Source organism: Carassius carassius, chromosome 41, assembly GCF_963082965.1.
Source record: "Carassius carassius chromosome 41, fCarCar2.1, whole genome shotgun sequence".
NCBI classification, from domain to species: domain Eukaryota; kingdom Metazoa; phylum Chordata; class Actinopteri; order Cypriniformes; family Cyprinidae; genus Carassius; species Carassius carassius.
Genome location: NC_081795.1, coordinates 16325580 through 16345829, shown reverse-complemented (window position 1 = coordinate 16345829; position 20250 = coordinate 16325580). Strand labels below are relative to the sequence as shown.

Here is a 20250-nt window from a genome sequence, read left to right as displayed (position 1 = left end):
TATCATTACATTATGGAAAATAATGAACTTTATCACAATATGCTAATTTTTTGAGAAGGACCTGTATATCATTCAGAGAACCAGTCAGCATCAGTTTTTTTTTTTTTTTTTTATGCCATAAGTTCTTCTCTACTGTTTTACTGATAGATGTCACACAACACACTAGAAACACTAGCAGGTAACACCGTCACATAAGAAATGAAACGAATTTGTCATCAGTTTTCTTCCAAGCATGAAAAATGCAGACAAGAAGGTTTTATTAATATAATAGAGTGCTTCAGGGATGCAAAAAATTATCTGCATACCTTTCATGAATGAACCAAGCAGAGAGAAAGTGGTCATCATTCACAGCACGGAATGGACCAGAGAGACAACCAGGGTCGATGTGAATTGGTTGAAGTGTACAGAACAGTAGGAGAACAGCTGAGGAGAAAAGGAATGGAAAGAGAACAGTTGATTTGGAAAACAGTTAGTATTAAAAAAACTCAAAAAATGACAGTGTATTGTTTGTGTATCTTGGGAAGAATTGAATGCATCACAAGATTGCCTTTACATATGGTTTGATATATATATAAAAAAATCTTAACTATGCAACTGTTACCTATTGCTGTTCAGCTTCACAAGGAACAATCTATGCATTTATTATTATTTTATTATTTTTATTTATTTATTTATTCTTGAAAGAGTAATGAAAATATAAACAAGTAACTTTTATAATATTGTCCCAATCAAAACCTCCATCCCCACCATCAGGTACCACTTGGACTTTTGTTCTCGTTGTAACTAACTCTGTAAAAAAAAAAAAAAAAAAAAATTTAACCTTTATAGTTGTTTGTAAATGGTAATTACTAAAAAAGTACAAAAATAAAATAAAAGGTTGGTCCAGCGAATATGCATGTGCACTGGAGCAAACAAGTCAAAACAACATTTCACACATTCTAAAAGCTAAACAAAACCATTCATAGTTGTTGTATGGTGGTAAAAACTGAATTTAATCGATTCCATAAAATTTAAAACAAAAAACATAAAAAACAGAAAATCACAATATCCTAAGAGGACCTGTCATGGTAAGAGATCTTCAAGATCCAATAGACCAAATCAGTTACTGTGAGTGTGGTGAAATAACATCAGATTTATCTAGGGCTGTAGCTATCGAATATTTTAGTAATCGAGTATTCTACCAAAAATTCCATCGATTAATCGGATATAATGTGTTTTTGCTTAATTAAAGTGCAATATTAATCATGCAAGAGAAAATAAAATGCATTTTAAATGCATAAAATACAATGCATACATCAAAAATAAACATTTAATTATTACCCATTGTTTCTCTGTCTGTACTTGTACAGTGAACAATGACAATTAAGTTGACAGATGAATTAAGTGCATTTAAGTGCCATTCAGTTGGGGTTTAAAATAAAGAATTTTCTGAGATGCACATTAAACATTAAACACATAAAACATTCCTTCAATTTATCTTTTAATTATTAAAAATTAAGCAAACTTAACTTTTTGGTAAACAAAGGAGATTTACTATTAAAAATAAAACATGGAAAAATGTTGTGATTAAACCTAAAAAAAACGGACTTTTATTTTGACAGGTTGACGTATCTTTACAGTTCTGTGTATGTGATGTGACGCTAGTTTTACTCAAATCAAAGGGTCAAATGCTCATGAAGTGACTGTCAGAGCAGTTCTGGAGATGTTGTTAATGTGTTCACGTCCTTATTTAGTGAGACAGCAGACGCTGAAATCACCGCGAGCGTCACGCGCGCTTCAGTGTGTGTTAATAAAGGAAGTCGCGCTTCTACTCCATTCATTAACAGAGACACACAGAACATACAGGATTCAAATGAAATCGACTGTTCCGGCTTAATATTTACAGATATTAGTCCATATCGTGCAATGACCTATTTTTGATTAATTCATTCAAAATTTGGCAAACTCCATGCCATTCCGCGTTAAACTAAAATCCGTTTTTATGACTGGATTCCGCGATTCCCTCCGCGTTTTCTGCATCGCGGAAATGGACACACACCACGACATTCTCTTTACGTTTGCCCGCGCCCTCAAATCAAAACACTGCTGACTCCTTGCAGTATGAGATTTCGGACGCAGCGCTTGTGTCTCCTTCCGCTTTGTGGGTGACGTAAACGCGTTGTGTCACATTTAAAAAATCATTGCAAAAGAACCTGACGTAAGATTTAAAATAAATTAAAAGAGGCTTAAAATTCCTCTGCCTCGATCATTTTTTGTAATCCAGTTACTCGAGGAATCGTTTCAGCCCTAGATTTATCTCTCTCTTTTTTGTAGTATATCTGAACAATGAAATGAATAATAAGTGAAAGTTAAATCTCCATGCAATTTTTTGATTCTTTGTCTTATGTATAGAGTAGTCTGTATGTGTAGGTGTTCAAACCTTAGTATGTTTAACAAATCTCAAGGTTAGCTTTAGTTGAATGAATAAATATTGTAGAAACTTAATTTTCTTTAAAGTTGCTTTGCAATGATTTGTATCATAAAAAGCGCTATACAAATAAACTTGAATATAGGAAGTTGAGTAATCAGTGCTCGAGGAAATACCAGATGCTTGTAATTACATTTTTGATACCTGCTCGGTTTTTGAAAAATGTGTTTAAAATATTTTCAGTAACCACTTAGTTCCTCATTAAGATCACATCTGTGTGTTATGAAATGTCATGTCGGAGTAGACTTACATGTGTTGCAATATATGATATCAATCATGATGACATCATCATGATTGATATCAAATCATAATGAAAATTTGGATTGAAAATTGGACAGTTCATATTCAGTTAACATATACAGGTTCACAAGAATTTCCTCTTTCCATGTAATGGATTATTATTTCTTCAAAACAATTATTATTATTATTACAAACCCGATTCCAAAAAAAGTTGGGACACTTTACAAATTGTGAATAAAAACAGAATGCAATGATGTGGAAGTTTCAAATTTCAATATTTTATTCAGAATACAACATAGATGACATATTAAATGTTTAAACTGAGAAAATGTATCATTTTCAGGGGAAAATAAGTTGATTTTAAATTTCATGGCATCAACACATCTCCAAAAAGTTGGGACAAGGCTATCTTTATCACTTTGTGGCATCCCCTCTTCTTTTTATAACAGTCTGCAAACGTCTGGGGACTGAGGAGACAAGTTGCTCAAGTTTAGGAATAGGAATGTTGTCCCATTCTTGTCTAACACAGGCTTCTAGCTGCTCAACTGTCTTAGGTCTTCTTTGTCGCATCTTCCTCTTTATGATGTGCCAAATGTTTTCTTTGGGTGAAAGATCTGGACTGCAGGCTGGCCATTTCAGTACCCAGATCCTTCTTCTATGCAGCCATGATGTTGTAATTGATGCAGTATGTGGTCTGGCATTGTCATGATGGAAAATGCAAGGTCTTCCCTGAAAGAGACGACGTCTGGATGGGAGCATATGTTGTTCTAGAACTTGGATATACCTTTCAGCATTGATGGTGCCTTTCCAGATGTGTAAGCTGCCCATGACACACGCACTCATGCAACCCCATACCATCAGAGATGCAGGCTTCTGAACTGAGCGCAGATAACAACTTGGGTTGTCCTTGTCCTCTTTAGTCCGGATGACATGGCATCCCAGTTTTCCAAAAAGAACTTCAAATTTTGATTCGTCTGACCACAGAACAGTTTTCCACTTTGCCACAGTCCATTTTAAATGAGCCTTGGACCAGAGAAAACGCCTGAGCTTCTGGATCATGTTTAGAAATGGCTTCTTTTTTGACCTATAGAGTTTTAGCCGGCAACGGCGAATGGCACGGTGGATTGTGTTCACCGACAATGTTTTCTGGAATTATTCCTGAGCCCATGTTGTGATTTCCATTACAGCAGCATACCTGTATGTGATGCAGTGCCGTCTAAAGGCCCAAAGATCATGATCCAGTATGGTTTTCCGGCCTTGACCCTTATGCACAGAGATTGTTCCAGATTCTCTAATTCTTTGGATGATATTATGCACTTTAGATGATGATAACTTCAAACTCTTTGCAGTTTTTCTCTGAGAAACTCCGTTCTGATATTGCTCCACTATTTTTTGCCGCAGCATTGGGGGAATTGGTGATCCTCTGCCCATCTTGACTTCTAAGAAACACTGCCACTCTGAGAGGCTCTTTTTATACCCAATCATGTTGCCAATTTACCTTATAAGTTGCAAATTTGTCCTCCAGCTGTTCCTTATATGTACATTTAACTTTTCCTGCCTCTTATTGCTACCTTTCCCAACTTTTTTGGAATATGTAGCTCTCATGAAATCCAAAATGAGCCAATATTTGGCATGACATTTCAAAATGTCTCACTTTCACATTCTATTGTGAATAAAATATGAGTTTATGAGATATGTAAATTATTCCATTCCACTCACAATTTGTACATTGTCCAAAGTTTTTTGGAAACGGGTTTGTATTATTATTATAAATAATGTTTTATTATTTATATGCAACTATTTCATTATTCAGTTGCTTACATAAGCATTATCTAATATTCTTGCAGCCTGAAGCTATTTAAACAATAATTTCATAGTATATTATATATCATACAAGATGTACAGCTCATAAAAATACACTGTCAAACTTCTGGATCATTTAAAAATATCTTTTAAACTGAAAGAAATCAAAGCCATAAAGCTAAGTAGCTAACTAAAACCATTAAAAAAAGATTAATAATTACTTGCAATAAAATAAACATTAACTGAAATAATATATATGTATATAGATAGATATAGATAGTGTATAGATAGATGTTCATTATGCAGACAAGGGTCCTTTATGTGCTTCTGAAATGTAAACCTGTCATCTAGCTAAAACCTAATCAGGCCAAAAAGCCATCATCTGAATAGGCTTACAAAGCAGAAACATTAAGCAGATAATTGTACAGATGCCAAGAGCAAAAAAAACCCCCAAAAAACACTTTTTTTCAGTAGTTGATTCATTAATGATTTCGGTCATCTCAATACTAACTTTGTGTTTACATCCTTGATTAGCATAACTCTTGATAAAATGATGGGATCAATTCCCCTGCTAAACGTGTTGTATTTTGTCCCCTCTAGAACTCTGTGGGGGACAAGGAAGCGTTGCCTAGTGATGGGGCGCGTTTAGAGGCCAATAAACTTGAGAAGTATGAGAAGATAGTGAAGATAGAAGATAGAGAAGAAAGTGGTCGGGAGATTTCGGCTTAATACAACCACGAACATGTTAATAGTTAGAAAAACGGATTTAGTGATGCGTGCTCATTTTTGTTTGAACTAGGTGCTTTACAAGAATGACCTTTTTTTTTGCATTTAAACACGGTAAAAGTTTTACTTTCCGCATTCCATCAGTAGAGTTACACAGCCATTATCACCCAATTTAAGGAGTTACAGTTGCATTAAGAGCTTGAGTAAAATTAAGAGATGTTGAGCAATGAACAGCTCACCTTACTCCTTTTAAATTTCTCTTTTCTAAACAGCAATGTTTACAGTGTTCCTACTGGGATTTCTATCTGAACCTTAACCGGGTGTCATGTAGCAAACAGAGGGCGTAAAAATCCTACTTAAGTGGGCCAAAAAGGCGAATTGTATTTACTATAAATTTAAAAGTATGATAAAATAGACAGCTAAAACGTTAAATTCAGCTGTTAAACATGAAATTCTCACATTCTGTGAATGTAACAAATCCACTTTGACCAGTATCCTGATTTCTGTATCTGTTTCAGGATATTGCACGTTTGTCGCAGATGCACTAATGGTGCGCTGGTGATCTTGAAGGAAATCCCAGTTGAGCAGATGACCCTTGTGTCAGGGTTTTGCACTGTGACTTTGTTTTATGTTTGATTCCTGTGTCTAGTGTCAGCACATGGCCTTGTTAGTTATTTTCTCGGCCATGTGCTCTTTTAGCCCCTCCTCCTTGTTTCCTCTTTACCACACCCTCTTGTTACCCTAGTTGGTCTAATTGTGCTCACCTGTCCCTCATGTATTTTCCTCCCTATTTATAGTGCACCTTACCCTTTTGTGCTTGCTGGTCTGTTGTCATTCTCACCTCCCTTCTGTCCAAATATGTGTCCGTGTCTCCATGTCTGATTGGTCTTGTGCCCTTGTTTTGTCTAGTCCTTGTGATTCTATGTTCTTGTCTTGCTCCTTGTTTTAGTAATTTGTTTGTTCTTGCCCTTGCTTTCATTTGTAATATTTATTTAGTTTTCTAGTCTTGATTCTTGGTTTTGTTTGATCATTCTCTTAAGATGGTTAAATTGGTAATTTCTTATTTTGTTACTTTTACTTTTATTAGTTCATTCGTTTATATTCTTTGTCTTGGATTTAACCTGTGTTTTTGTGGAGCTTTGTCCTGTCTAGTCTTGTGTTCGAGTTCCTGACCAGTCCCCATGTGTCCTGCCCTGGTTCTACCAGCCTGGCATCTGGTCTGTCTCCAGAGTCAGTGGTCAACAATTTTCTGAGCTCTGCTCTATGGTGCCTTGTGTGGCCTTCTCTGTCAGCCTTTTTTGGACTTTGGTTACGTATTGTAAATGGATTTTGTTTGGCCACTTATTATACTTGTACTTTTTTTTTTTTTTTTTTTTTTTTTTTTTTTTTTTACTGCATTTGATTTGTACGGTTTTTGTACTTGGTTTAAGTATTGTAATTGCATTTTGTTTTATTTTATTACTTTTCTACTGCATGCAATAGAACATGTTCTGCATGTTTTGTACTGCATTTTTCTTGGACCTGTTATGTATTATAAATGCACTTTGTTTGGCCACTAAATAGATAACTATATACTTTGTTTGCAGGCCCTCCTTATTTGATTAAATTAATCTCTACACATTCTGCTGTACAGACAGCCTCTCATGGCAGACCTGGTGGACGTGTAACTGGTACCAGACCCAGGGGTGTCACCAACATGAGCAGATGCAGCCCCAGTTTATCTCCCGCTTCCTGGAAGGACAGTCTGGTTTCACAATCAAATCTGTCTCATGTGGCGATCTCTTCACAACCTGCCTAACAGATATGCTTCTTACAATCCAGAATTTTCCATGCAGGTCTCTGCATATTGTTGTGACGTCCCCTTTTTTTTTTTTTTTTCCCATCCATATTGCAACATAAAACCAAAACAAAGAAAGTTTGCATGTCCATCAGATGCTTTTTTTCTTCTTCAATTATTAGCCTGAAGCTACAAAATGGACCGGTCTGTGCGAAATTAAACAGAGTAATTTAAACATTTGTGATAAAGTTTGAAAGGAGGATGTAATCACCCCTTTTAACGATCCTTCCTACAGAGCTCATTAAGCACCATTTGTTCAGACTGCCAAAGCTCATCTCTTGTCCCTTGGCACTGTAGCACAGCGGTGTACATTTGTGTGCGTCACCAGTAGATACAGAGGATTAAAGGTCCTCCCTTCCAGCTTCTCATCCAGTGGTTTGCACTGATGGAGGAACAGTTGTTTAATTCTTTGTTTATTAGCAGCAGCTATTATAATCTGCTCAATTTGGTTTTGCAGACAGCGGTATAATCATGACATTGGAAGTGGAAGCAATGGTTGTCTTGGACATGGGAACTTCAACGATGTGACACAGGTAAATTGCGACAACCCAGTATAAAGAGACCAGTTGTTTCACAATGGAATGTTTAGCGACGCTTGCTAAGCAAGCTAATTCAACAAAGTAATCTTAAACATTGACCTCATGGATTCACAATAAAGATGACCTGCTGGCCTGGGATCATTGGTATCGTTAACTAAAACTACTATGGTAACACTTTACCAAAGGTTCATTCGTTAACCCGAACTAAGAATCAACAATACTGCTAGTTAATTTTTATTTCAACGTTTACTAATGCATTATTAAAATCAAAAGTTGTGCTTGTTAACATAAGTTAATGCACTTCATTAACATTTACTCATTTACTACCATTTACAAAGATGAATAAATATTGTAATGTATTGTGCGTTTTGTTATTCAAGTTAGTTAACTAATTGAACCTTATTGTCAACTTGCCACTATTTAAAATGTTTTTAAGTGAAATAAAGCTGAAAAAATATGAATATTAGATGAAAAGCATAAAATTGGAAATGCTGCTCTGGCAAATAAGTGGAATGAATTAAGTTTAGGTTAAAGTACTAATATTACTAAAACTTATAAAATAAAAAAATTAAAAGCTAAAGCCAAATTGACATGAGAACCTAACACTTAAACTGAAAATTATTAAATAAAGGCAAATTAAAAATATTAATTAATAGACTAAAGACTGCAGAGTTTCGGGTCGATTGACAGAACTTTGACTTGACCATTAGTTTTACTGTACATGATTGATGTACGTTTTTTTTTTTTCTTAAATGCTGAAATTGTATTTATTAATTTAGCAATGTCTGTACAGTCAAAAACCACTTACATTTTCCTTACCACATGTATAAATCTAGTTTTAATTGTATTTGTGGTTCTTCATGTTGCCGTCTTTGTATTTAGCCCACAGTGGATGCTCTGCTGGGTTATGAGTTGGTTCATGTGTCTTGTGGAGCGTCGCATGTCCTGGCAGTGACCAGTGAGTGAGAGCTTATCTCCTTGGGGCGAGGAGACCACAGTAAATGAGCAACATCATTTGTCACTCAAACACTGTGTTTCTTTGGGTTTCTCTGTCTACTCTTGTAGACAGCAGCAGCACCTCCAGGCAGACCTAGCATTTTATGCTCCATCATCCTCCTCTCTCTCTCTCTCTTTCTCTCACTCTCTCTCTCTCTATCACACTCACTCTCTGTTATCTCCTCACTGACAGGTCGGCTGGGATTGGCCAGACTGTCACAACTGCCCGCAGCAGGTGAGTTTGCAGATTCTGGCCTGCGTGAATGACAGGTGCTCAATATGTCCTCCCATATTTCATTATGAACAACAACCAAAACATATGAAAAATATTATGTTACTTTAAAATATATATATATATTGTATTGGGAAAACAAGTCGACAGCATGACGATTCATGATAAATAAAATGATAGTGACAAAATGACAATGTTATAATGTAATGTGTGATCAGGTGATTTTGTTTGGATGTTTATATTTTATATGTATATACATAGATGTACACAACCGTTCAAAAGTTTGGGGTAAGTAAGGTATATTTAAATGTTTTTTGATTAAAAGTAAAAAGAGAAATTTTGAAATAACTGTTTTCTATTTTAAAATGTAATTTATTCCTGTGATGTAAAGCTGAACTTTCAGCATTATTACTCCAGTCTTCAGTGTCACATGATCCTTCAGAAATCATTTTAAGATGCTGCTGGGGCACGTGTTTATTAAACAGTTTTTGCGGTTTAAGAATTTTGTGGAAACCATGATATTCTTTGAAGGTAAAAAAAAAAAAAACATTTATTTGAAATGGGAAAACTTTTGTAACATTGTAAATGCTGGTTCTGTCATTTTTGATCGATTTAATGTGTCTTTGCTGAATAAAAGTATTTATTTCTAAAAAAAAAAACTGACCCGAAACATTTGTGTAATGTAATGTGTGTGTGCTTGTGCTTAAACAGTGGTTGTAGAAAGATATAAGACCAACATGTCAGGAAAAAAAAAAAAAAACAGGATCACTGAGATGGAAAAAGGATCACCCCCTTGTTTGAGTATTTTGTTGAACAGCTGTTTGCTTTAAGCCTTTAGTCTGTTGGGATCTGTCTATGTCTCTACTAACATTGCACATCTAGATTTTGCTATATTTGCCCACTTTTCTTTGCAGAACTGCTCAAGTTTAGTTAAATTTGATGCAGTCTTCAAGTCATTTCATAGATCTTCAGTGGGCAATGGCTAGGCAATGCAAGGACATCCAGCTTTTTCTCCTTCAATCACTGTGTGCTCAGTTCTGCTGTGTGCTTTGGGTCTTTGTCATGTTGGAAGATAAACCTTCTTCTGTTCTCATTGAACACTTTCTGTTAGAGGGCAGCAAATTTTCCTCAATTTGATGGTATTGTGCCCCATCCATTTTCCTTCTATCCTGACAAGTGCTCCAGTCCCTGCAGCAGAGAAACACCCCCATAATAGGACAAGATTTCTCTTCTGTAATTATTTACATTTATGCATTTAGCAGATGCTTTTATCCAAAGTGACTTACAGTGCATTTAGGCTAAACTTTTTTTTTTTTTTTTTATGTGTGGTCCCTGGGAATCAAACCCACAACCTTGTTACTAACGCAATGCTCTACCACTGAGCCACAAGAGCACAGCAACACAATATGAGATTCTGACATGACTTAAAGGCAGCACAATTGACTAAAACTTCAGAAAGAAGTGTTGAATCATCACAGGAAATGACCAACACAGAAGAAAATTTATATAAAAGTCAGTAGGGACCAGAAACTGTTTGTTTACCCACATTCTTCAAAATATCATCTTTTGTGTTCAGCAGAAGGACATTTATACAGGTTTGGGATGACATGAGAGTAAGTAAATGATGACAGAATTCATGAACTATCCCTTTAAATGTAAACTGAATGCAATGCTTTAAAACACTTAATTGCATAGAACTTTAGCTTTTTGACCCACTTAAGCAGGAAATAAGTACATTTTATATTTAATTTATTAATTACTTCTGTTGTCTTTGAAATATGGTTAAAGTATTGTTGAATTTACTGACAAGCTATTATGGTAAAATAAAATAATAAATTGATGTAATTTCTATTGAAACTTTTATGTAATGTATTTAAATTTGTAATTACACTTTTGTAATGAAGGCATTGCAATTTAATACATTTAAAATATATGACTTTAAATGCTACAAAATTATAATTAAGTCAACTGCAAAATAAGTGTACTTTAAATCACAGCAAATAATTATTTAAAGATTTAAAATGTACTTTAAAGTACATTTTTAAAATTTTACACTGTTACAAAATGCACTTAAAAATAATATAAAATACTATTTTTGTTAAATATAGTCATGAAATTGTACTCCCTTTAAGTGCCCTTAAGCGACCTTGTATTTAATTAATATTATATCATCTGCAAGTCATCTCGTGACATTCAGCCAAGTGTGGTGACCCATACTCAGAATTCGTGCTCTGCATTTAAACCATCCAAAGTGCACACACACAGCAGTGAACACACACACGGAGCAGTGGGCAGCCATTTATGCTGCGGCGCCGGGGAGCAGTTGGGGGTTCGATGCCTTGCTCAAGGGCTCCTCAGTCGTGGTTTTGCCAGCCTGAGATTCGAGCCCACAACCCTAGAGTTAGGAGTCAAACTCTCTAACCACTAGGCCACGACTTCCCTAGTATAGTTTTATACTTAACATTTTTACTCACAAATATACTTATAAGAATTGAAGTCCACTACAACTGCACATTCAAGAACATTAAGTGCACTTCTTTTTCACATAGGGCTGCTAAAGTGATAATAAAATGAATAAATAACTCCAAGTCCTAAATGCAGATTTAACAGGCTGGGTTTGGATATGGTCTCTGGCTCAGAGGAGCCCCCATCTCCCTGTCAGGAGGAGGAGGTCCACATGTTCCAGCCCGTCCAGTCGGCTCCTCTAAATATTGAGAAGATTGTGTTTATAGACATTGGCACAGCAGACTCTGTTGCAGTCACAGGTCAGAGCACTTCATTTACACTACAGTTCAATGTGCTGTTTTGATTTAGTCTGAGGATCAACTTATAAACTATGAATGTGCCCTAAATGCACATTCGACTGTAACCAGCATAGGCAGCTTGGCTGCAGGTCCCGCCGAAGCAGTCGAGTGCCCTATCAAGTGTCAGGACTGCAGGGGATCATCACGGCCACGTGTGGTGATGCTTTCACTCTGGGTATTGGAGCAGGTAAACAAGACATATGTATTAGTGAATCTCACGAAAAAGATCATATTACACCATAAAATCAAATGAAAAAGCATATTAAAACACTTTACTTCAAAAAAATATTTAGCTTATAAAAAGATTGAGCATTTAGTATATTCTTGTTTTAGTTTACTTGATAAGATTACATAAAAAAAGCAATTACTGTGAAAATTACACCTTTTTTGCACAGTGTGTTAATGACAACTGGACAAAAATGTCACAACACGCAGAAACGTAACGGTCCTTAAACTAGACAAAAAACAAAACATAGCATAGGGTGTTTAAATTAAATTTGACCTGGCAACCAACAGGCAACTAAAACAATGGCAATGCACTTCAGACAAGGCTGTTATCAAGCCCTTAACTGCTACAGACACAGAATGTGCTCTAGTGGGGGCAGGTGGGTTAATTTATGTGACATGTGGCTAAAGGTCAGAATGTAACCCCGACTGTGTCCCAGAGGCTTACAAGACTCTGAAGACCTTTATTGTTTCATGTTGTCTTTGTTCATAAATGAATCTTACAGGATCTGACATGCAAAGAAACAGAAGCACAAAGATGCCATTCAGCCAAATGATGTACAGGATTGTGATTAAATGCTGTGCTGCTTGATTCGGCAGAGGGGGAAGTGTTCACCTGGGGTAAAGGGGCATGTGGTCGGCTTGGACGGAAAGAAGAGGATGAGAGCCAGCCTTACACTGTCACGTCAGTGGCTTGTTGCCATGGAAACACACCGTTGGCTGTGAAATGTAATGTGTAGCCATAATTTCTTTTATGAATGTTAACAGTTCTTGAATAGATATTTATTGTAATTATCTACTGTTGATTTGGACTGTTGAAGGTTGTTTTCATTGTTAAAACCCGCTGACTATATTCTCCCTCATAATTTCTCTCCTCAACATTTTTTGAAGAGTCCGTTTCAAAGTGACATCACTTCCTCTGCCCAAATTCCTGTACACACTCGGCAGAAGAGCACCTCAGCTCCTGTCCATGAGGACACTCGTGTGGATTCATTAAGACTTGGTTTATCGTGTAACAGACACTGTGTGTGAAGCTTTTTATAACAACAGCAGCAATAATAATAATAATAATTATTATTTTTATTATTATGTAGCATTGTAAATAATGCCTGATTTCTCAATTAGGTCAGACTGCCTTGAAGAAAAAACTATGTGAAGATAATTATGTGCTGCTTATGTTAACACATAATAGAACAATAACTGAAATTTCTATAGTGTATCAGAAATATGTGCCTGGGACTTACAAAAATAAATAATTTAAAAAGCATGTTAATATTACCTGTTAATTAAATTATATAATTATACTGTAACAAGCAGTGTAACCAAAACTAATATTTTATAGCTAGAACAATCACAATACATATTAATATTAATGCATATCAAAAAGCATACTCGTACTCAGATGAATACCATCAACATGGCAGTACACACAGAGCTCGTGCGTCCATCATGATGTAATTCTTGTGCAATATGTGATGTTCACAAAGTGTCACTAATGTAGCGCGCGCTTTTCTATGCAAAACATAGAAAACGTTGACGAGACTTCAATATGTTTACATGAAGACGAACTATTAAATAGTCTATCTCGAATAAACTATATAACTCTAATTCCATCACCTTTTGTGCTGTTGTTCTGTTGACGTACTGTCTCGTCTTGCACGGATCTCGCGCGCTTTCCACCGACAGAGGGAGTCGTTTGCCTAACTTTTTGCAACCTTTTGTTACCAAAAATTCAGCTACTGCCTTTGAATGGATGTTTTTAATAATGAAAATGTTTTTAATAAATATTTTCTGCACTTTTTATGTAGTATTATTAGTTTACGTTCTAAATTTGCATTTATATTCATTTACATTTATTATTTTTCATATTAATGTAAAATTGTGCAGCAATAGGCTACAACTCCAACTATACACTTATATTCAATTCAGGCTGTGCATAATGAGGAGAGGGGATTTCAATATAAGCACATATACGTTTTCATACATTCTTGTGTTAAGCACAAAGATAGCCTGATGAAAATAAATAGCCTACATACATGCATTAATGCACAAGCTAAAATCAGCCTAAGCTGTTTGGCTGCCTTTAGATGGTCTTTCAGCCTGGTCTTAGCTAATTTGCAGGCTGGTTTTAGAGGAGATTTGACCACTTCTTTAGTTGGTCAGACTGGGAGATGGGCACCTCTGACGAAACTGGTTGGTCAGCTTGTCTTCTAGCCTGAGACCAGCCTGAGCAGCTAAAGATGTGATCAAAACTGATCTAAAATCAGTCTGCAAACCACCAGGCTAGACCAGCCGAAACCATCTTAGGCTGTTTTTATCCCTAATTGATATTTTGGTCATTATTTTTAACTTGACAAAACATGCACACATTGCAATAATACCACGGTTTAATAAAAAGGTTGCGAGAAGACCCTCAAGAGAAATCCTGAAAATTATTTACAGTAAAGCATTCAAATAATCCCCTTACTCTAAATAAACTTGACTCTGATTTCTGCCAGGCTGAGAGAGAGATTTAAATTAGGCTCCTCCCTCATGCATAGTGGGTGGGGCTTTATATGCCCAAACAGACATGATCCGAGCTTTGTCTCCAGGCTGGCTGTCAGTGTTGCTCTCCACAGGCGCTGTGAGCGTCTCTCATCTCGGTTCATCGACAGCCTCTTCAGACACACAGCTCGCTGGGTTTAAGCTGTCATCCTGATGCTGGATCGAGCCGTGTTGCTCGAAAGAGACAGCTGAGACGGAACAATACCGACGGGAGCTTGTGTGTCTTCGGCAAGTGAATATCAGCTTTCGTGAAGGACTCGTTCCAAGCGGAGGACAACAAACGACAGTTCCTATAAACGCTTACTGTAAACCTCAGCAATGCCCGGGTTTGACTACAAGTTCCTGGAGAAGCCCAAGAGACGCTTTCAGTGTCCTCTGTGTAGCAAAGCAATGAGGGAACCCGTCCAAGTTTCCACATGTGGACACCGATTCTGCGATACCTGTCTGCAGGAATTCCTCAGGTAAGGAGCCACGTCTGACAAACACATACTGTGTGTTTTGCGTCAGGAATGAAGCGTGCCAACAACAACAACAGAGGATACACATAACCAGTATTTAAAGCGATGGAGTCGGCGGTTTAAAACACTGGAGTGGGAATGATAAACAGTTCTGTCAATCATCGTTTCAACACGCGCATGTCAGTCATTTGCGCTTATTGACAGTTTTATATCTGCCCGTGGGCCTTGAGTTGATCTGGCAGCCAATAGGATGCCAGGGATGTTTGTATGCAAATATGCAAATTAAGTTAGTTTGCTGTAGCGTCAGGAGACACATACTGACAGATAGAGCAGCTACATGTGTTCGCCAAGGAAATGCAACATGAACCGTTTAGAAAAGAAAAGGACAGGATGGTAAACGGTTTAATGAAATCACATGATCAAACATATAGCTTACGCTTCAACATAATGGCAATAGTTATATGAGAGCAGTTTTTGTTTGTAGTACCATAACGGAGCAGTTCCTTTCATAAAAATGCATTTAACTGACAAAAATAGTAGCCTAAAAAACTGGTTTTATTCAAGTTAAAACTATTAATTATTTAACATCACTTAGTCAACCTATATACATTAGTTTATACCAGCAAAACTCAAGTCAAGTAGAAAAAGCTCTTTAAGGTCACAGGTTGCCAGTTTGCTTGTGGAGAATGTAAAGATTTTAAATGTTTTTGAGTAAATATTTTTGCTTTACTAGATCGAGTTGTGGGCTAGCTAAATAAATGTGGTAGAAAAATATTTTCAGACCTGTGTGTGTGTGTGTGCCCTGTCTGTCATTTTGACCCTAGGCACTATAAGGCTCTTGGAGGGGGCCTCATGTTGGATTAGAAAGCAAATCCTTTATTGGAATCGCTGTACTGAAAGACTGCCAGATCGTTTGTTCGGCACTAATTTGTGTTATTTGCAATTTGTTTGCTAGGTTGTGTAGGACAGGTGTAGCTATGCATGGAACAGAGATGATCAAAGTCATGTGAAAAAAACCTTTAAGCATCTATAAGCTCTGCTATATAGTTTAATGCTTATTGTCTGCATTGTGAATTGAATATCAGTGTAATAGCTTTCATTGTCATCTAGCAGGAAATTCTAAACAAGTACATTTACGGTATTAACCAAAACTGCTTTACAAATTGGTTTATAACCATCAGAGTCAAGTGTATCAGCTATATGAAAGTAGTAAACCGTTATAAAGCAGGAGTGCCCACAAAGAACACTTCAGTGCTAGGAGTATAGTGTTATGTGTCATCCGGTCATTTGGATAGTTAGTTGCTTGGAGAATAACATGTTGACACTGTAAACATGGCACACTGGTTTTAAAACTGAATGATTGACAGCTGAGATGCACATTCTCCCCTGTGACGCTGTAGTCTTGCGTCATTAGTCATGCATAAATAAAAATGAAATGTTCACTGTAAAGAAATAGGTTTTGGAAAAATAAGTGTTGGTACTGCTGCATACACTACCGTTATATGGATCATATAGTATTGTGAAATATTATTACAATTTAAAATAACTGGTTTCTATTGTAATATATTTTGAAATGTAATTTATCCATGTGATGAAAAGCTGAATTTTTCAACATCATTACTCAAGTCATCAGTGTCACATGATCTTTCAGAAATCATTTTAATATACAGGTTTGCTGTCCAAGAAACATTTATTATCATCAGTCTTGAAAACAGTTGTGCTGCTTAATATTTTTGTGGAAACCCTGCTTCATTCTTTGAAATATAAACCTTTGTCAGCATTATACATTTCTTTACTGTTACTTTAGAATAATTGAATGTGAACTTGCTGAATATAAATATTAATATTAAAAAACTTTTGAACCGTAGTATATATTTTTAGGTGAGTTAACTGGCAGCCTCACGTGAGTCAGATTTGGAATATAGAATATCGCTGTATTTATATTTAGAACATTGACTTATTATTATTTATTATTATTATTATTACAGCAGGCAACATGAGAGCCTGAATTGATTTTATTTGTTTTTTAATTGTTTTGAAAATACAAGGTCAATTCAACAACATCAATGCCAAAGTGCGAGTCACGGATATGGCGCAGATCTTATCTAGATTTTCCACATATCCAAACAGGTTTTGATTCTTTCTTGTCTGCGTGTTGTGGAATATGAACAGAACTTGTGCTGATGCTCTGCTCAAATATAAAAGGTCACAGGGTTTGAATGTCCACTATAGACTCTCACAGAAACCCTGAATTAACATGTACGTTTTGGGATAGAGGGAGGAACAAGGAAGCACATGATGCGTTTTGCCTAAGGCTCTTTGTGTTTATGTTTGTTCTATTCTCAGTAAACCTCTTTCCTCTCACGCCTACATAGGAGAAAGTTTCTTCTAAAACGTGCTGCTGTGCTCAGTTTTCTTTTTTGATGATACAAATAAAAGAAGACTAAATGCAAGCAGACAATGCTTATGAATCATTAGGTCATTTTTGTGTCCCTGGGAAGAAAGCCAATCTACGTTTTTGCTTTATAAGTTACTTTTCTTTACCATCTTTTGTCTTCAGCTAATGAGTAACTTTTTAAAACTAGTTAAAACTACGCCTATTTAGAGTGTACTGTGCCTATTATATATAAACCAGGCTTTCCACACATTTGGCAAATTGCTTTTTTTAAACTTTGATTTAAAAAATGATTACGTGAGTAAGTATATTTAAAAAAGATTTTAAGGAGACTAGATGCACAAATTGCAATTTCTGGAATATTAGTTTGCAGATTTCTTGTGACCTTGTAGAATCATTCAGATCAGTTTTGTTAACTGATTCAACTGATTCATTGAAAAGATCCGATTCAAAAGAATGGAATTCACTGTTCGTGAATTCATCATCAGTCTTTTGATTTTTGAAACTCTTTTGAAATTCTTTTGAAATTCTGTGCATAGGCCTTCATTGGTTTGAAAATTATTTACTTATAATAAATTATAAACTTCATTCAATTGAATCTCCAAGGAATGAGAAATTGATCTAAACCTGGGGCCCGGGGCCCACTAGGGGGCCTCAGCAAATTTCCAAGGGGGCCTAAAGATGACTTCAAATAAGAAAAAACAAGCTTTAAAATGACTAAAAATCTAGATATTTTGTATTTTACAATGCTACAAAATTTGTATTTTAAATAAAATTATTTTTTGAAGATCCAGGATTTTTTACAGTCTTTAAAGACTTGGATATATGAGGTAGCTTAATTTTAAAAGAGGGATTTCAAGAACTGGAAAGATCATGTAAATTAATACAATTTTAATAGGTGCTTTTATGAAATACATGGGTAATTTTATAAAATAAAAATAAATATTTTTCTAGTTATGCCAAGATCTAAAATGTCTGATCAAAAATAAATAATTAAGAGTAAAAAAGAGTAAAAAAATCCAGTAAAGCACAAACTGCTGGAAACGTTACCCATCCTCTGAATATTGTTGTGCACAAAGGTGGACCTTGCAGTCAAAAAGGTTGAGAACCACTGATCTAAATGTCATATTATACATAACTTGTTGAATTTGTTTTCAGTTGATGTTTCGATCATGGTTTACATGTATTGTGAATATCAGAAACTCCCGTGCTAGTGTGTTAAGATAAGTATGTGATTTCTTGGCATTGCGTGATAACCGAGCCGTCTCTTCTTCATTGTTGTGCGCTGTAAAAATTCTAAGTTATTCCATCCGTTACTCCAGTCAGCTTCTGATCAGTTCAGACCTGCCGTCACATTTGGAAATTTTGGATTTACACGGGTTATGCTCTTGTACAGCTATGAATCACCCTCTGCTGTGTGTTATTCATTATTAGAAAAGGGCCTCCAGCTACTTCAGCTTGAGTTTCATGCTGCATGCACACCTATAGACTCGTAAAAGACAGTTTCAGATTCAACCCTGAATCATCTCAATCAAACGCCGTTCACTTGGATTTGTCCCATGTTGGTTTATTTGTGTGGTAATTGGAGCGTGTTTCTGCTGAAGGGCGAATGCTTAAGGAAGTCGGTTATCTCAGAAGGTCTAATCAGCTCCGGGAGGGTCAGGAGAGGCCGACCCTCAGGCCTTATCACTCTGGCAATCAGCTCGAGTCATGTGACCGTGACGCTAATGCAGAATAGATAAACCTTGAACTGAGGGCATTTGGTTCACTGCCAGCACACAAAAGAGGTTCTCATAATATGGGCTAACATCTCTGAATGCACATACAAGGGCACCCTTTACGGATTTTGTCATGTGGTGCTTTGTTAGATAGCGGTTTCTGGTTTGTAGTCTGTTATTCAAGCTTTGTTTGTTTAGTGTCTGAACTTCTTGTGTACATATTCTATTAATACTTATGGACTTCCATGTTTTTTGTAGTACATATAGTGTAAATAGTGCTTTCCAGTAGGGCGGAACGGTTCGACTTTTTCACGTTTCAGTTTGTTTCATGGTTTTGGTACGGTTCGGTATGTGCTATGTTTATGGAAAAACAATACTTTCAAAAAAAAAAAAATGAAAATTATATCTAACTACAAACCACAGCAGAAATAAATACAATAGAGTTAAGATACAAATAAAATAAACTGATTTCAGTTTTCTTTTTTTTCTTTTTTTAGGTAGGTCTAACATTAGTTTTTAGGTACAAAAAATTGAATAAAGTAATCAAATGTAAAACAGCATTGCATACTGAACTGTAAAGATTTTTCTTGAAGGTACAAAAGCTTTTCAATCAAGAGCAGTGAGTGATTTCTTTGTTGTTGTTGTTTGATTAATATAAAGACTGTCACTATAAGAGAATGTACTGAACTAAATTTTGCAGAAAGGTGATTGCCATCTTAGATGGGTGTTTTTTTTTCATCGCACTTTTCACAGTGCATTCTGGATAAACATGATGGTGCTTTATTAGAATGTGACCAAAACAGTCGCTGCGTCCAAAATTGCATACTGTCTAGTAGGTACTACATTTGGTTTGAAACTTACTTTGTGACTGTTAAAAAGTAAGTTATATATAGTATGAAAATAGGGGCCTATGAATTAAATTCTGAGGGACTGCATTCGCCATGTTATGTTGCCTATACCAGCATCAGTTGGGTCACTTCACAAACCCTCTCCCATGGCCTCATGGGATAGTAAAGTCAGATGTGCACCTCAGAATCTCTACTTTTCATCTACTGTATTATGAATAATAATTTCACATACTATGGTAGGGAGGTAGTCATATTTGGTCACTGGGAATGTTTCTTAAAAGGCAGCATGATGTTTCTACCTAGGCTACCTTTTGGAACAGCCAATGATAAACATGGTGTCTATGTAGGCAGCTCACTAGGATTTGAAACTAAAAGTTTTCCTGCAAACATTTGCTTCACATGCTGCTCCACACATCCA

General features: G+C 36.0%; 1 protein-coding gene across 1 annotated transcript in view; it reads left to right on the top strand.

The window, feature by feature from the left end:
* Positions 1–14354: 14354 nt before the first annotated feature.
* The window catches only part of LOC132122874 (TNF receptor-associated factor 4-like), a 40092-nt gene continuing 34196 nt past the window's right edge, over positions 14355–20250 (top strand). Inside the window, exon 1 of the mRNA XM_059533366.1 lies at positions 14355–14874. Within this exon, the coding sequence (XP_059389349.1) occupies positions 14732–14874 (143 nt within the window). The 5' untranslated portion in view covers positions 14355–14731. The remainder of the gene's footprint in view (positions 14875–20250) is intronic.